Raw genomic sequence first — 18,350 nt, forward strand, 5'->3', positions numbered from 1 at the left:
ACGCGAAAAATACTAACGCTAATTTTAACCAACTAGCAACAAAAAGTTGTGGTACACAATGAGAACTTAACTTTTTTTCATGGTTTAGGTGCAGTGGTAGAAAATTAGGGCTATGGTAGATACTGTAGGACACTATAGGATACCGTATAAATTAAAAGACAAAATTTTCTTAAACCTTGTCCTCTCCCATAACTACAATAAGCATTTATACTTATATGCCAACCCCGTACGAAGGACGGGTACTCTGCTAGTCAAAGATATAAGGGTATTGCATTGACCTGGGAGACGAGTTTTGGGCTCCATTTAAATGCGCAATAAATTCACGGGCCTACCGCATTGTTTATAAAATTGTTATATTAGAAGTAATCAGAACCACATATTGTGGAAACGAAATGTATCTTGTTATACCATCCTTAACAATACTGTACTACTTCTAGCATTGGAGAAACAGTTGTAGATATTTTAAAATCAATAAAATATTTACTAAATTAACCTTTTAGGTTAGTAAACCAAAGAAGTTAGCTCTTTGAAAATTATTGCATGATTTATTTAGAGGCAACATAGCTTTTCTCTTTACTACAACAGGTACAGACAATGAGAGTGTCAACTCTGGTGGGTCAAATCTATAACCTTCAGTACATCTACACATTTGTGACAAAATTCCCGTTTAATTGGTTTCAACTACAAGTTTACGTAGGCCAATGGGCTTATAATAACTAAATTATAACCGGCACCGTTAGAACTCCTGTAAATAGTAATTACTCGATAACAGAACAAAGATAGAATATCGCTAAGCCGTCTTTAGCCCAGATTGCAATATTGCATAACAATTACAGCGGGGTGGGGGTGGTGGAGGGAGGGGGAGGTGCCGCGACGCGGAGGACATGGTCAGACAGCGCCGCGGTGCCGGGACATGAGGCTGCCCTGTGTGCGGCCTGTGGCCCTGGTCCTACTGGTCATCCTCAGGTACTCGCCCCACACGCTCACCAATCAGCTTTTGCACTAGCACACGACACACGCAGTCAAGTACTGGCCCGTTGATAAGCACCGCTGTGCGTTAGGCCTGCACAGCGTCAAGGTGGCATGCGTCGGACACTCACAATGAACATTGTAAATTTACATTTATAGCACAAAAAGCTCTGATGAATCATCAATCTCCAAGTAGATGAAGGTCCAGGAAGATTGTTTGTAACGATATACAGTTTCAGCTAAGGTTTTTTTTTCAATTCACTTTTTTAAATCTAAATTTAACGAAATTGGTACACGAGTACTTTCAGCAAAAGCCTGGTTAAACGATACTATAAGAGCCCTAGCCACCTCAAAATATATGGATATCGCCTTAACATTTTGCTTTATATACTTATAACAGATGGTAAAACTGTTATTTTAACATGTACATTTAGTTTGGAAGAAAATAGGCTATTATTAAAAATGAGTCTAGATACGAGATGATTCCAGGAAGTTCCAATTAAGTACAACGCTCGATGTACAAGCAACCTGGATAGGTACACTAGATGTGGCAAGAATTAAACTCAATATTTAACGGTAAAAAATAAATATTGAAATACTATGTCTAAAGATTTAGCATATTAATTTCTACTATAGTCCCAGACTGTACAAAAGAGTTTTATTGTCCGTATTTTTTTACATCAAATCAAATCTACCAATAAACAATGAAAAAAATTATTAATCCCTAGGGCGTAAAGTAACTGTTTTGACACAAGCTCAAGTTTAACACGGACTATGAGCGAGGATTGAAAAGACACATTTCCCGTGTGAGGAACTATATTTCTCGTCATATTGCATCATTAACTAACAAACTGAGATGGAAAAAGAAAATACTTTTCATGTAATGATGGCCTCTCAAAACGACTTCCAGCTTGTTTCCGATTCTTCTAATGTAAATAAGTAGCTGTTTGTGATTCAATCATTTAATCTATGAATGTGTGTGTGTACCTTATACCATCAATATGTCAACACAATTTAAAATAATACAACAATTAGCTAAAACCTTATAACGTAATAAATCAATCGATAAAGAATGTCGATGCATGCGATAGCTTTAAATCGAAATATACAACTGATTACAACAACTGACTTTTGCTTCCTAGGGGACTGAAACTGTTATTAACTCCATAGGGTGTAAAAATGCTACTTTAGACCCGCACGCATGTATATGCCGAAAACATAATAAAGATATTGGAAATTGAATTAATACTGATAAACGTTGTTGAAGCATATAATAAACAAGAATTAGATGAACATGTTTGTACCTAGTTATTTACTGAACAAGCATTTCTAATTTACATTTAAACTACACCCTATAACCCCGTGTTAAATGGAAGGTTAACCAGTGGACTTGTTATGACCGCATAAACAGAATCGTCTAACACTTGGCAAGTTCCTGAGTTAACACGCCACAACTTGCGGTGTTGTCAAACCGAGACTGAGCCGTTACAATCTGCCGTGAACAGGCAGGTGTTCCCTTCACTTTACAGTGCAAAACATACATCAGCATCAGTAGTTATTTTGGGTAAGTTACTTTTCATGATTGAGGACTGAAAGTTCTAAACGAAATCAGAATAAAAACTGTAGAGGAACAACAACAACAACAACAAAAAAAACTAAAATAATATTATCACCAGCACACCATAACATATAGCAAGATACTAAGTTTCAGTTCCTAGTTAAAGCAGTAAGGTTAGGTTTATTTGATAGAATGGTTATCAATTTGCATATTATTTCAAATGTTAATTACACTGCCTTAGCATCGATAAACCCATAAATGTATCGCCTAGCTTAATAATAGCTACAATAAGCCTATAGTACTTAGTTACAACCCTCCATAAAGAAATAAAAATATCCCCTTGTGTAATCGAAGTGCAGTTATACCCGCATGAATCTTGTAAGGGTACTAGCTGAAGCATGTTGCTGCTAACACTGCATTAGTTATTGATAAAATATCTTCACTATGGGTATGGTTGGGATGACTAAGAGTAGACATTATAAATACGTTAATAAAGTCTACAGACTTAAAGAAAAAAAAAATAAAGAAAAAAACGTCATTCCCGTGTAGCTAAACAGGCCCTATACAGTTATCCAGTATAATCCTATGGCTTTAGATCAGATGGTAATTTCCAGATCAGAACGTACAGGTACACATAGTACTCACATTCAAAAGCAAAACACCACTCAAATTCTGAACTCATCATTTCATGGCAAAAATGTATCAAGGAGTAATAATTAATAAACGTATCGCTGATTCTCGTACAATGAGCGCATACTAGCTTGCAACCGCCCCATAAAGCAGGGTCTAGTTTCCGTCAAAAACTGGGGAAAACACTTATTTGACTATGAAAACATTCTTAAATATTAATATTTTGTCAAATGAAAGAGAAAAGTAATCTCAGCAAGCTTAAAAACATATAAAATGGAAACTTTCAACAGCCAACAATGACAATATTTTCACATAACCATTCTGCCAAAAAAGAAATGAAAATGGGAAAATATAACTATATACACAAAGTTGGAGAAATGCGAGAAGAGTTTTACTGCGTATAACACAGTGTTTACGCTATAATGAGTCAGAGTGGCGCTACACAACTCAAGGTGTTTGTCGTGTGTCCAAGGTTTCTTACTATATTGAAATCAGATATTCAACTGCTCACGCCACCACATCACGCACCCCGCCAAGGAGCCGCCCGACCCTTAACCCTCAAACCTCAACCCTGCACTTAATTAGTATTGTGAAAGCGAGCTAGACATGTTTTTAAACTGTTGTGAAAAGCTATCGTTAACTTACAAGTGCTTTCTAAATATTATGTTTTGCAGTTAATGCTAAAATTGATTAATTTGAAAGTTATATAAAGAAATGAAGATGAATGTAAGCCAGTAGATATAATAGGACAAAGATACCCCACTTTCGGCGTTTTAGAGGCACTTTTAGGGCACTTTTTATAGGGGAAAAATGAGAAAAATGAGTGGCTCATTTTTTTGGCCACTTTTTTAAAGACCCAGCTCTCGACCTATACACCCCTATATAAATTTTCTACTTTTTTAATACTGAAAAACACGTCTGGAATATGGCTCATTTTTTTGGCCACTTTTTTAAAGACCCGGATCTCGACCAATACAAACCCATACAAATGTTCAAACTCCATTAAAATTTTAAATCCACATTCATTCACAAGTATATTCTCAAAATCATGTGAGGTTTGCGCGCGAACTCGGGCACGCTTATGGCTATGCATAAACAATGCCTGACTCAAATGAATGACTGTGAGTGTAACCTAATGACCCCAATCAAAATCAATTGTCAACATTCTCTGCCTGTCTGGCGCCAGACTGTCTGGGGCAGGTTTAGACAATTACCAAATATGTTTGATTGATTGACCTCAATTATTCAATTGTTCAATTTCAGTTTGTTCAATTTCCATTGTTAAGTTCTAAATTAATTTAGACAATTTTGTGGTATATAAGGGGGGCATTCTACGGAATCATCACTAACTCTTCCACCTGGATCTTCTTGTTTTGGTAAGTCTTTGACATCTAAGCTAGACTATTGTAATATGTTGTCGCGTGTCGGGTCATGGGATCAATTGGTGACGTAATTGGTGCTTGTAGTCATACTCTGTATTTCTTTTAACTTAGGAGTGTAGCTAATTTCCCGAGTCCATTTTTAAAAACTTAGCCGAATTGAGTCACTAAGGAACATGTAAAAAATGTATATAAGTCTATTTTTAAACACTTAGAGTATTTTGAACAGTCACCAAGGAACTTAAAATGTATATAAATCTATTTTTAAACACTTAGAGTATTTTGAACAGTCACTAAGGAACTTAAAATGTATATAAGTCTATTTTAAAAAAACTTAGCCAAATTCACTCATGAGGGGGACTTTGAGTCAAAAGTTTGCACAAGTTATTATTTAAAAACTTAGCCAAACTTCACGCACTGGGGGACTTTGAGTCAAAAATGTGTACAAGTTATTATTTAAAAACTTAGCCGAATTATACTCACTATATAATTTTGTCGAGTTCCTTTTAACATAGGTAACATAGTCTTCTCTATAACTAACACTCACCATGTATAAATATAGACTCAGCATTCTGAATTGCTAAAAAGTATTTTTATTTAAGATTTTGGATTTAGTTTTGATTTAAAAAATTACAATTGCCAAATTTTATTGTATGAAATTGTTTTGAATATTAAAATTTAAAATTCTGATTTAAATTATTATTTCCCATTAATTGAAATTGTCTAAAATGTAATTTCCACCATATAGAAGATGCTAACTTTGTTTTTTAGTTACATGTCAACTGTGTGCTGCTTCTCTATCCAAAAAAGTAACTTATTTTGTTATTACTATTTTTAAGTGAGTCAAAAATATATACAAGTTATTATTTAAAAACTTAGCCAAATTCACTCACGGGGGGACTTTGAGTCAAAAGTGTGCACAAGTTATTATTTAAAAACTTAGCCAAATTCACTCACGGGGGGACTTTGAGTCAAAAGTGTGCACAAGTTATCATTTAAAAACTTAGCCAAATTCACGCACCAGGGGACTTTGAGTCAAAAATATATACAAGTTATTATTTAAAAACTTAGCCAAATTCACGCACCAGGGGACTTTGAGTCAAAAGTGTGCACAAGTTATTATTTAAAAACTTAGCCAAACTCACTCACGGGGGGACTTTGAGTCAAAAGTGTGCACAAGTTATTATTTAAAAACTTAGCCAAACTCACTCACGGGGGGACTTTGAGTCAAAAGTGTGCACAAGTTATAATTTAAAAACTTAGCCAAATTCACTCACGGGGGGACTTTGAGTCAAAAGTGTGCACAAGTTATCATTTAAAAACTTAGCCAAATTCACTCACGGGGGGACTTTGAGTCAAAAGTGTGTACAAGTTATTATTTAAAAACTTAGCCGAATTATACTCACTATATAATTTTTTCAAGTCCCTTTTAACATAGGTAACACTCACTCTATATATATGTAGACTCAGCATTCTGCTAAAAAGAGTTTTTATTTAAGATTTAGGATTTTGTTTTGATTTAGAAAATTTCAATTGCCAAATCCTATTGTATGAAATTGTTTTGAATATTAAAATATAAAATTCTGATTCAAATTATTATTTCTCATTAATTGAAATTGTCAAAATGTAATTTCTACTATATAGAAGATGCCAACCTAGTTTTTTAGTTACATATATAAAAATGAAGACTACATGTCAACATTGTTTCGCATCGCTCTCCAAAAAAAGCAACCTTATTCGCCACTACAATTTAAAACATCAAATGAAGGTATGTAAACTGTGTGATTTAATCTGTGATAATAATGTGGCTCTAAAATCTCATATATTACAAAGTCACAAGACTTGTAATTTCTGTAAAAGAAATGTTGTTGGCCATTTTAAAAGACACGTAAATTCTTGTAACAAATGTCCATATACAATGATTAAATTTGTTGGTGAATCGATTAAAACTGAACTTAAAAGTACTCTTCAGTCTTGTCCTCTACCGATAAAATGGACTTTAGTAAGGAGAATCAAATTTATAAAATATACAATAGATCAAAATGGAAAATTAGTTAATGAGAAAGAATGTATTGCAGATTTCAGAAGCCTTACTATCCTAACCATTGAGAAGAGAGATTTAAAGCCTCAAATTGAAAATGCTCTTTTAAAGATTGACGCTTCCACGCACAAATACCAAGCCGAAGGCAGCGGATGGATTTATGACCATACTAAATATTGGCAGTTGCACGTTTACAAGTATAAGCCTCTAACTCCAAAGTCATATATCCCCACACCAAAAAGTATTCAATCAAAACATGCTGTTTTAAATATAAAAAATTCAGATAATAAATGCTTCCTTTGGTCAATTTTAGCAGCTTTACATCCAAGGAATGCTAAACATGCTAATAGAGTCTCTAGCTATGCACCCTATGAAAATCAGTTAAATATGACAAACATAAAGTATCCTGTTAAAATATCTGATATAGATAAATTTGAAAGACAAAATAATATAAGTGTTAATGTATTTGGAGTTGAAGACCGAAAATTTATATATCCATTAAGAAGAACCAAACTGAATAGTAACACTCATATAGATCTATTATTATTACAACAAGGTCGTAAATCACATTACTGTTTAATTCGTGATTTTGATAGGTTAATGCTACGGTCTACAAAACAAGACCACAAGAAGCATTTTTGCAAGTTTTGTTTACAACATTTTTACACAAAAGATAAATTAGAACGTCATATAACATATTGTAAGAACTTTGATGCACAAAGAGTGGAAATGTCTAAACAAAATACATTACAATTTAAAAATTATAAATATCAACTTAAAGCCCCATTTGTAATTTATGCAGATTTTGAATGTTTTATAAACTCTAACAACCATACTCCATCTGGATTTGCATTTGTCGTAGTAAAAGATTCTAAGATTATTTCTGAAGAGTTATATAGTGGTGCAAATGTTATGGACGTGTTTTTCGAAAGGTTATTTGAGACTTATGACTTCATTAAAAGTCAAATGGCGATATATATTCCCCTTGTAATGACTCCTGAGCAAGAGGCATCTTTCCAAAACTCAACACATTGTCACATTTGCGAAAAGCCCCTATATTTTGATAGGGTACGGGAACATTGTCATTCAAATGGCCGATACCGTGGAGCTGCCCATAATGATTGTAATTTAAACTATAAAGTAACAAAGAAAATACCAGTATTCTTCCATAACTTGAAAAATTACGATGGACATTTAATAATGCAACACTTGGGAAAATATAATCGTAAATTAAATTGCATAGCCAAGGATATGGAAAAGTATATTTCATTCTCAGTTGATGATTTAGTATTTTTGGATTCCTATAACTTTCTGTCCCTTCCATTATACAAATTAGCTTCCAATTTAAATAAATTTAGATTCATAGACAATCCACTACTACAACGTAAAGGTGTATTTCCCTATGAATATATGACGGGACCAGATAAGTTTGCAGAGTCTCTACCTCCAATTGAAAAATTTTACAGTACTCTAACTAAAGAACATATCTCTCCCATTGAATATGAACATGCTAAAAATGTATGGTCCCATTTTAATATAAATAATTTACAAGAATATCATGATTTATATCTTAAAACAGATGTATTGCTACTGGCTGATGTCTTTGAGACATTTAGAGACCTGTGTTTAAAGGATTACAAACTTGACCCCGTACATATGTATTCACTCCCTGGACTAACATGGGAGGCCTGTCTTAGAATGACTGGTATAAAATTACAATTATTTCAAGATATTGACATGCATTTGTTCATAGAAAGTGCAATCAGAGGAGGAGTCAGTATGATTTCCACACGTTACGCTAAAGCCAATAATAAATATATGGGCGAACATTATGATCCCAATCAAGAAAGTGTGTATTTAATATATTTAGATTGTAACTCGCTATACTCTACAGCTATGTGTGAGACACTACCCATGGATGGATTTCATTGGACGAAAGAGATAGACTACAAATACAATCAAAATGATGAGTTTGGATACATTTTAGAAGTTGATTTAAAATATGATAAAAGCTTACATGATTTACATAATGATTATCCATTAGCACCTGAGAAAATGAATGGCAAATTAATACCTAATTTAAATGACAAAATTAAATATATTTTACATTATAAAACATTACAAAAATATGAGGAATTGGGTTTGGTTGCTACAAAATACCATAGAATTTTAAAATTTAGACAGTCCAAATGGCTTGCACCCTATATTAATTTTAATATTGAAAAACGCAAATGTGCTAAAAATGATTTTGAAAAAGACTTTTACAAATTGTTAAATAATAGTCTCTTTGGTCGAACAATTATGAACCAACGCAAGTTTCGTGATATATATCTCAAGGATGAATCACTATTAACAAAATATGTCAATAATCCAAGGTTTGACTGTAGCAAAAAGTTCGATAACAATTTACATGCTATACATTTAAATAAATTAGTTGTAAAGTTTAATAAACCTATATATTTGGGAATGACCATTTTGGATATTAGTAAAGTAATAATGTATGATTTCCACTATAATTATATGTCAAAATTTAAGAATAAAAGATTTCTAATGACAGATACAGATTCTTTAATGTATTCTATAGTTACAGAGGATTTTTACAAGGAAATAGAATGTGACTTACACTATTTTGATACCTCTGGATATAGTAAAGACCATTTCTTATACTCTGATAAAAATAAAAAAGTCACAGGCAAGTTTAAAGACGAATTAGATGGTCATATTATGTATGAATATTGTGGTTTAAGACCAAAGTTATATTCTTATATTCCTCTAAAATGGTTATATGAAGAAGACAAACAAGCTTTAGAGGTGAAGAAAGCTAAAGGAGCTGATGGTGCTACAGTTAAACATCTCCTTAGACATCAACATTATTTGAACTGTCTTGCCACTGGGCAAGATTACTATGAGAATGTGACAAGAATTAAATCTACAAATCATCATCTTCAAACCTTAACTATGAATAAGAAAGTACTATCGTTTGACGATGACAAGAGGTTTATTCTGGAAGATGGTATCAATACTCTTGCACTTGGTCATTATAAAATTGATCAAACATAAATCTATATTTGCCATTATTCTTTAACCTTTCTTTGTCTATTACAAAAAAGCCATATTTAGTTTTATCCCAACATTGATGACAGAGATTTCTAAATTGGTTAAATGAAAAATCATTACCAACATGATTGTTATATACATGTTTTAAATTCAAATCATCTTGTTTAAATAATATTAGGAAATTTATATTATCACGTAAATGTTTGTGTACTTTGCTGTAAGATTGACACAAGTAAAAACTGTTAATATTTTTATGTCGACCCATTGAGAAAAATTGTGTAATATTTGGACTATTTATATCATCAAATACAACAACTGACTGTGATTTTACATCATTTGGTGTGATTTCACAGTCAGTAAACGTGTGTAATTTCACTTCGTCACACAAACTAAATATTTCAATTATTTTTTTATATTTTTCTTGTTCTAAAGATTTAGATATTAAATATAGGTTTGTAAATTTTAATCCTTCCTTTCTTACAATTAAATTATAAATTACAACCGTTTTCCCACTTCCACTGGGACCACAAATAACACATCGAATATTGGTAGGAAAAAGACCCAACTTCTTTGGTATATTTTCCTTAGTATGTACTATTTTAAATTTGTGTTTTTGTTGAATAAAAGACATTTTTTATATAATAAAAATGGTAAAAAATAATAAGAAAACATGTAAAAAGGGCAAAGGTTTATTCCTAAAGCCTTACAGGGGTCGAGGGTTATTGAATACTCTTATAAATAACCTTCCATTTCCACTTCACATACCATCATATCGGTACTGTGGACCTGGAACGAATATACGTGAGAATTTAGCTAAAAATGTACTTCCAAAAAATAAACTAGACTCTTATTGTAAAGAGCATGATATATTCTACATGAATAATCCCGATACCGCTGCTCGGAACAAAGCAGACATGAGATTAGCAGACTTAGCTTGGACTAGAGTAACGGCCAAGGATGCAAATCTTGCTGAAAGAGCAGCTGCTTATGCGGTGACAAATTTGATGAAGGCAAAAGCAAAGATGGGAATGGGATTAAAATTTAATAAAAAATATGGACAACTACCAGCTGTTAGAGGCCGCAAAAGACGTGCCTCACTTCCGGGGGGTGTACCTAAAAAACGAGCTAAAAAATCTAACACCAAGAGTAAAAGAGTGCGGAATAGTTAATTTAGACAGTTCATCTGGCACACATTGGACAGCATATCGTAAAAATAAAGATATTGTAATTTATTTTGACCCATTTGGAATCCAACCTCCAAAAGAAGTAATTAAATATTTTGAGGGACATAAAATCTTCTATACTACTGATCAAATACAAGATTTAAATAGTTCCATTTGTGGAATTTTATGTTTATCATTCATAAAAAATTTTTGTTTATAAAAATGGATTCATTTACTATAGCATTTTCGGGTACAGAGCCAGAGCTAAAGTCAGTATTCTTTCCTCCCATTGAATTAAATGATGATTATGTAATTGGATTAGTAGATTTTCAAAGTTATAATTCTATATTTAATGTTAAAAAACCACTAAATACTTTAACATATTACAAAGTAGAGAAAATAACATTACCAAAGGGAGAGATCTTAGTTGATGATTTAAACCAATTATTAAATGGTAAACTTAAAGTTATAATAGATAAAAATGGAGAAGCATTAATTAATACTAAATCCAAACTTTTATTTAAAGGGCTTATTCCAAAATTAAATCAACTTAAAGGCAACAAATTAACCATTGGAGAAGGTGATGATGTTTTCTATTATGACCACAATGCTCCAGTTACAATAGAAATTTCTGAAGGAACATATGAGGTGGTTGAGCTTGCAAAGGAAATTCAAAAGCAAATTCCAAACTTTTTCCTTACAGCTAATAATAAAACTATGAAAGCGACATTACTTTCTAGCCATGTGTTTGATTTTACAAAACCATGTTTAGGGTCTGTTTTATTGGGATTTAAAGGTGTTTCTACTCCTGGTGTTCAGTTTGAATCTACAAATAAAATAAACATTAATAATGTAAATGTGATTAGAGTAAAATGTAATATTGCAAACGGGTCCTATTTAAACGGAAACAAATCACACACCATACATAGCTTTTATCCAGAAGCTCCTCCTGGCTACAAAATTATCGAAGTTCCAAGAAATATTATATATTTTCCTGTAAATAAGAGAAGTTTAGATGTTGTCAGTATTACATTTGCCGATCAGCACGACAAGGCAATTGACTTTAACGGAGAAGAAACTACAATTACTTGTCATATAAAAAAGATATGAGAATTTATAAGAATTTATCTATAAGTGCACAAAATGCTAGGTTCCTAAAGTCAATAGGACTAAAGTTAAAATTTTCTATTAATAAAAATGGAAGATTTTCTAGACGTTACAGGGAAATCCCAATTCGACGATAGTGTGGTTAAAATTACAAATCACTCCTATGTTCCCCACAACACTTTGGCAATAAATAATTCTGATGAAATTCGAATATGTATTAATAATCAAGATTTGCTAACTCTCCCATGTAGGAGTTATCTGTATATTAAGGGAGAAATTGAGAATCATGATAAAGGTCATTTTATAAATAATGCATTTGCGTTCTTATTTGATGAAATTAGATATGAAGTTGCAGGTAAAGAAATAGACATTGTAAGAAACCCAGGAATTTCTAGTCTTATGAAAATATTGAGCTCTTACAATAAAACAACTAAATTGTCAAATGTGGCATTTGATTCTGACACGAATTTAAAAGAGTTCCATAAAGGTGGCAAGTTTAGTACTTGTTTGCCATTAGAACTGTTAATGGGTGTATTTGAGGATTTTAATAAGGTATTAGTAAATGTCAAACAAGAATTGGTGTTAAAAAGATCCAAAAATGATTTGAATTGTATATTAACAACCACTAGTGCTCCAGCCAGTGGTACTGCTGATATGATTCCTAAAATTACACTTAACTCAATTCAATGGGTGATGCCACATGTAATACCATCAGATGGGGAGAAGTTACAATTACAAAAGATGTTACTGCAAAATAAAAATTTGCAAATTGCATTTAGAAGCTTAGAGTTGCATGAACTTCCATCATATCCCAATACTACAAGACATACATGGTCAGTAAAGACATCTTCAAGTTTGGAGAAGCCTAGGTATATTATATTTGGTTTCCAAACAGCTAGGGATAATAGTGCACGAAAAAGAACTGATGAATTTGATCACTGTAAGTTAAAAAATCTCAAAGTATTTCTAAACTCTGAATATTATCCTTATAGTGATTTAAATCTCGACTTTGAAAATGGAGATGTCTCTAAAGCTTATGAGATGTTTATGAGGTTTAGAGAGACTTACTATAATACTATCCCAGATCCTATGATTAGTAGGGCTGAGTTTATGAAGAAATATCCACTAATTGTAATAGACTGTTCTAGACAGAACGAAACAGTGAAGGAAGGAATTGTTGATATTAAATTAGAGATTGAAACTGCAGAAAATGTGCCAGCAAATACATCTGCATATTGTTTGATAATACACGATAAAGTGTTTGAGTACAATCCTTTGTCAAATGAGATAAATAAAATGTAAATAAAAGATGAAAAACATTCAACAAGAATTGGTTGACTCTGCAAATCAAATACGAGAGAAATATAGAGCTTTAAAACGTGGCAAGTTTCTAGAGGCTGAAGAGAGGTTTCAAACATTCCAACCTTTAATAGAGCCATTACAAGAATTAAAAAAAATCGCCAAAACAGAGAGGCCTCGAATGGAGATTCTCCCAATGACTCCATCTAGAATACCAATAATACCAAGATTACAACCATTACAACAATCTACTCCACAGAAATTAGATTTTGGTCTTTTAGCATCAGACTATTTAGGAAATTACCTCAGTAAAAGTAGTATGACAGACACTACATATGGTATTAGACGAGAAGCAAATAAATTTTTTATTGGAAATAAGGAAGTTGACATTGCCAATGATGATGTTACAATTGCAAATAAAACCTACAAGGGGACAAAAGGTTTGTGGCAATTGTTAACTTTAAAAGAACCTGAGGATTATACTCCGGCTGATTTGCAAAAATATAAAGAAATTTTGGAAGCTACAAATGGACATTTAAAGAGTTACAAAGATGGTGCACCAATTTCAAGTAATAGACATACTAAATATCTTAATATAATTAAACCTCTTTTTAAATCTGTTGGTGAAGGTTTGAGACAAGTGACTGGTAATAAAATAGACTATATTTATTGGGATGATCCTAATGAGCTTGTAGATAGGTTAAGACTTCTTTGGCTAAGTCGCCAAGCCGGTAACTCAGGAGTGGATAATGAAATAGATTCCATTATTGAGGAATTGAGAGAAAGTGGAATTATTTATTAAATAAAAATATGTTTATAGATAAATTTTACCGTTTATATAATCCATATAATAAGCCTGTAGAACCCAGGGCTAGCAGTGAACCTACTTTAAATTTACAAGACGATAGTTGGAATGGTTTAAACCGTAAAATTGGTAATGTTAAAGATGGGGAGTTTGTAGATGATGTATCAACTTTGGGACAGACATTAACTAGAAAAGGTGATGTCTTCTTACAAGGTAAAACTAAATATGAGTTTTTAGAATCTAAGAATAAAAATTGGAATGCTAAAAAACAGAAAATTACTAATGTGGAAAAGGGTGAAAGTTTAGATGATGTGCCCACTTTACAACAGACTTTAATACGAACAGATGGTAAATTTGTACAAAACAATAATAATTATGAATTTTTAGAATCAGAGAATGGTGTTTGGAATGCTAAGAAACGGAAAATTACTAATGTGGAAAAGGGTGAAAGTTTAAATGATGTGCCCACTTTACAACAGACTTTAATACGAAAAGAAGATGGTAAATTTGTACAAGACGATAATAATTATGAATTTTTAGAATCTGAGAATGGTGTTTGGAATGCTAAGAAACAGAAACTTAGCAATTTGATGGAAGGTACAGATAGTAAAGATGCTGTGAATGTTTCACAAGTTCCAAAAATGGAAGCAGGCTATTGGGATTTTAATAATAAAAGGTTAGTACGTGTAAAACCCGCCGTTGATGACACTGACTGTGTTACAAAAGAACAGACTATAACTTTTGATAAAAAAGAAAAATGTTGGGATGCCAAAAAACAATTTATAAGGAATCTGCCAAAGGGGGAATATTTAGATGATATTTGTTTAATGTCACAAGCTATGTATTATGATGGATCAAAATTTGTATATGCAGGAAGAAAATTTAATTTGATGGAATACAATCCTGATTTATTAGTTGCCGACCCTACATCTTTGAGTGGATTTAAGTATATAGATAATAGACCTTATATACCAGAAAACTATGTATTTAAAAGAATGGAAGATAATCTATTGATTGGGGCTAATGGTAATATATTTACAGTACAAGGAAAGAGTGATGTTATAAAAAATGAATGAAATTGCATACGAACTTCATAAGCCTGCAAGAAAGAATTTCATTAGAAGATCTTTTAAAGTATTAGGTATAAACGAAACCTTACAAATAGATTTAATTGATATGCAAAACTATGCTAGAGAAAATTCTGGCAATAAATATATTTTAACTTTAATAGATACATTTTCTAAAAAAGCTTATGCTGCTCCACTAAAGAATAAGACAGGGTTAGTGGTTACAGAAGCCATTAAAACCATTCTACCAAAGGGGGTTAAAAACATTCAATCTGACAATGGAAAAGAATTTTTTAATCAATATTTTAACAAACTAATGAAAAAATTAAATATTAATCACTATCACACATTTTCTACAACTAAGGCTGCAATTGTAGAGAGGTTTCAGAGAACTTTAAAGAATTGGTTATATAGGGAATTTAGTGCTCAGGGGAGTTATAAATGGTTGGATTTACTTCCAAAGTTAATTCGAAAATATAATAATAAAGTGCATAGATCTATAGGAATGAAGCCTAACCAAGTGAATGTTAAAAATAGTAAATATGTGCATGAGAGGTTGACTTCTAAAGTAGAGCAAGTTAAAAAGCCAAGATATAAGGTAGGTGATAGCGTAAGGATTTCCAAGTATAAACATGTTTTTAGTAAAGGTTATACTCCAAATTGGACAGGGGAACTATTTACAATAGCAGAAGTTAAGAATACAAAGCCTGTGACTTATATCTTGAAAGATGAAAATGGCAATATAATCAGGGGAGGCTTCTATACAGAGGAGTTGTTAAAGACCAAGTATAAGGACATGTATTTGGTAGAGAAGGTAATTAGGAAAAAGGGTGATTTATTGTATGTCAAATGGCTTGGATTCCCAAGTAGCCAGAACTCATGGATTTCCACTAAGGATGTCCAAGGGAGCGTGTCATGAGCCAGGAGCATGCCCGAGTTCGCACGCAAACCTCACATGATTTTGAGAATATACTTGTGAATGAATGTGGATTTAAAATTTTAATGGAGTTTGAACATTTGTATGGGTTTGTATTGGTCGAGATCCGGGTCTTTAAAAAAGTGGCCAAAAAAATGAGCCATATTCCAGACGTGTTTTTCAGTATTAAAAAAGTAGAAAATTTATATAGGGGTGTATAGGTCGAGAGCTGGGTCTTTAAAAAAGTGGCCAAAAAAATGAGCCACTCATTTTTCTCATTTTTCCCCTATAAAAAGTGCCCTAAAAGTGCCTCTAAAACGCCGAAAGTGGGGTATCTTTGTCCTATTATATCTACTTAAGCCCACTAGTAAGGATACAATCAATTAAAATATTACTATGATTTGAAGACCTATGTTAAAATTTTACGATATTTTCTATACATCTCGAATGAAGAATTGTTTACCATACGAACGAAAGTTCCAAGATCTAAATAATTATAAGTTTATTATTTTTACTTTCACAATATTTGTAGTTTGTGAATGGATAATTTAATCTATTGACCTATGTGTGTGCTCATGATTACGAAATTATGCTAAGCTACACCAATTGTCCAATGCCCGTCAAATAGGTATGTAAAATGTATGTGCGTTAATACTACTTTTCCGATTAGTTTAACTTCCTCCTCCTAGCTATACTGTACTAAGTATTTTGAGTTGGGTTTTGGGTGGAAATATCAATTTTGGGTTTCACTGAACACAAAAAGTGGTTAAAAGTGATGTCTGTAAATTTGTTGGATATTGTCAAAATATTAAAACAATATATAAACGACTAGCTGCTGTAAACGTAGTTTCCATCGGAAAGGAAAAGAAAAAAATACGTGTTCTTTTAATTCGTTGTACAATTCTGCCTTTGGTCCAGTAACAAAATTCAATTGGACTTTTTAATTTTAAAAACATCTTTCTCTAAAGCTCGGCTAAATTATAAGGCTAACTAGTAGCCTACGAAATATATGAGGCACTGATGCATATATGAAAATACTTTACCAGTAGGACTACTATTTCGTTGTCAAATTATACGATTAATTAAACGTTTATATAGTTGTAAAACTTACCTATTAATTCAATTGGTAAAAAAAATCGCATGACATCGGGTTGAACCGTAGTGAAGCAAAACTGTATGGTATGTTTTTATCCTAACCATTCACTTTTGTCAGGAATCTTTACCTGCAGCTGATTATGTAAATATCACAGAGAGCAAAAATTAAAAAATGGAACACTGTTTTAGGTACCTACCTGAAACAAATCTCTAATATTGTTATTCAGAGCCCAAATTCCATTAATTTAAATAGGACATAATCAACATATAATACGTAAGCATTCTTATTTTCACTCGTTCCATAGTTCATTATACAGTATTTACATTCATTTACACGCTAACCATTACCGGTAAATAAAGAAACATAGTAACAAAGCATAGAACAAAGCATATTTCAACAATTTCCAGTTGTGGCATTTTTAATTTACAGTAGCTTACATTAAATCATTGTATTAATAGTCAAAGGTTTAATGTATAATGTTAAATTTACTTAGTAACTTTAGCTATTGCAGTTAACATATGATAAATATAGAATGTGTATGTGATAATTATTGATTTACTAAATCTATCTTGGCTATATACTTGCATGTTAACGTAGGTCTTGTCCGTGCCACCCATTATCAAGTCATTTAAAACTATTGCACGCAAAACCAATTATTTCCTCTGTTTTAACTATGGAATATAGCAAATAGCATAAGGTTGTTTTCTCTCATGGATGAGATGCAGTAGTACTAACAACCATTATTTGTACAATATGTTCTTTCTATTTGATACATTGACTATGCAGTACGGACAGCTGACAGTAGATGTTGAAGATAAGACATTTCTCTGTTTCAGTGTGTCTCGCAATGCCTCCTGCAATCGAAACAAACTGTACATCCTCGACGACGACTACAACAACAATCTCCCCCCGGGTGAGTCTAACAGTCCTTTAGGACAAATATTTTATTTAAAACCTTTACAATGTCTATGCATAGGGATGAAAAGCAACAGTACACTGAATGTTATTGTTTAAACATTCATCGCGATCGTGCATCCTAAAATGTTGAAACTAGGAATCAAGCGTCGATCATGTTTACGCCTGTTTCAACAAATCGTATGGATTTCAATTCTTAAGTTTCCTAACAAAGCCCTAATAGTACGGACATTTAAATAGTTGTTCTAACCTTCAAAAGCTTCGAGCTTGTTCAGAAAAATATTGCTTACTGAGACAGTTGAAAGTTTATGTTTTCATCAAAAATCTTTTTGGGCTGGACAACTTTGA

The 18,350-nt window shown here is 32.3% G+C and overlaps 1 protein-coding gene across 1 annotated transcript in view; it reads left to right on the top strand.

Moving 5' to 3' along the window:
- Positions 1-913: 913 nt before the first annotated feature.
- Positions 914-18,350, top strand: part of LOC128983587 (glycine receptor subunit alpha-2-like) — a 75,927-nt gene continuing 58,490 nt past the window's right edge. The window contains exons 1-2 of the mRNA XM_054402922.1: positions 914-966; positions 17,924-18,000. Coding sequence (XP_054258897.1) covers positions 914-966; positions 17,924-18,000 — 130 coding nt within the window. The remainder of the gene's footprint in view (positions 967-17,923; positions 18,001-18,350) is intronic.

This window comes from Macrosteles quadrilineatus, unplaced genomic scaffold, assembly GCF_028750875.1.
Source record: "Macrosteles quadrilineatus isolate MER2022 unplaced genomic scaffold, UCM_ALF_1.0 Scaffold_1__1_contigs__length_201487025, whole genome shotgun sequence".
In the NCBI taxonomy this organism is placed as follows: Eukaryota; Metazoa; Arthropoda; class Insecta; order Hemiptera; family Cicadellidae; genus Macrosteles; species Macrosteles quadrilineatus.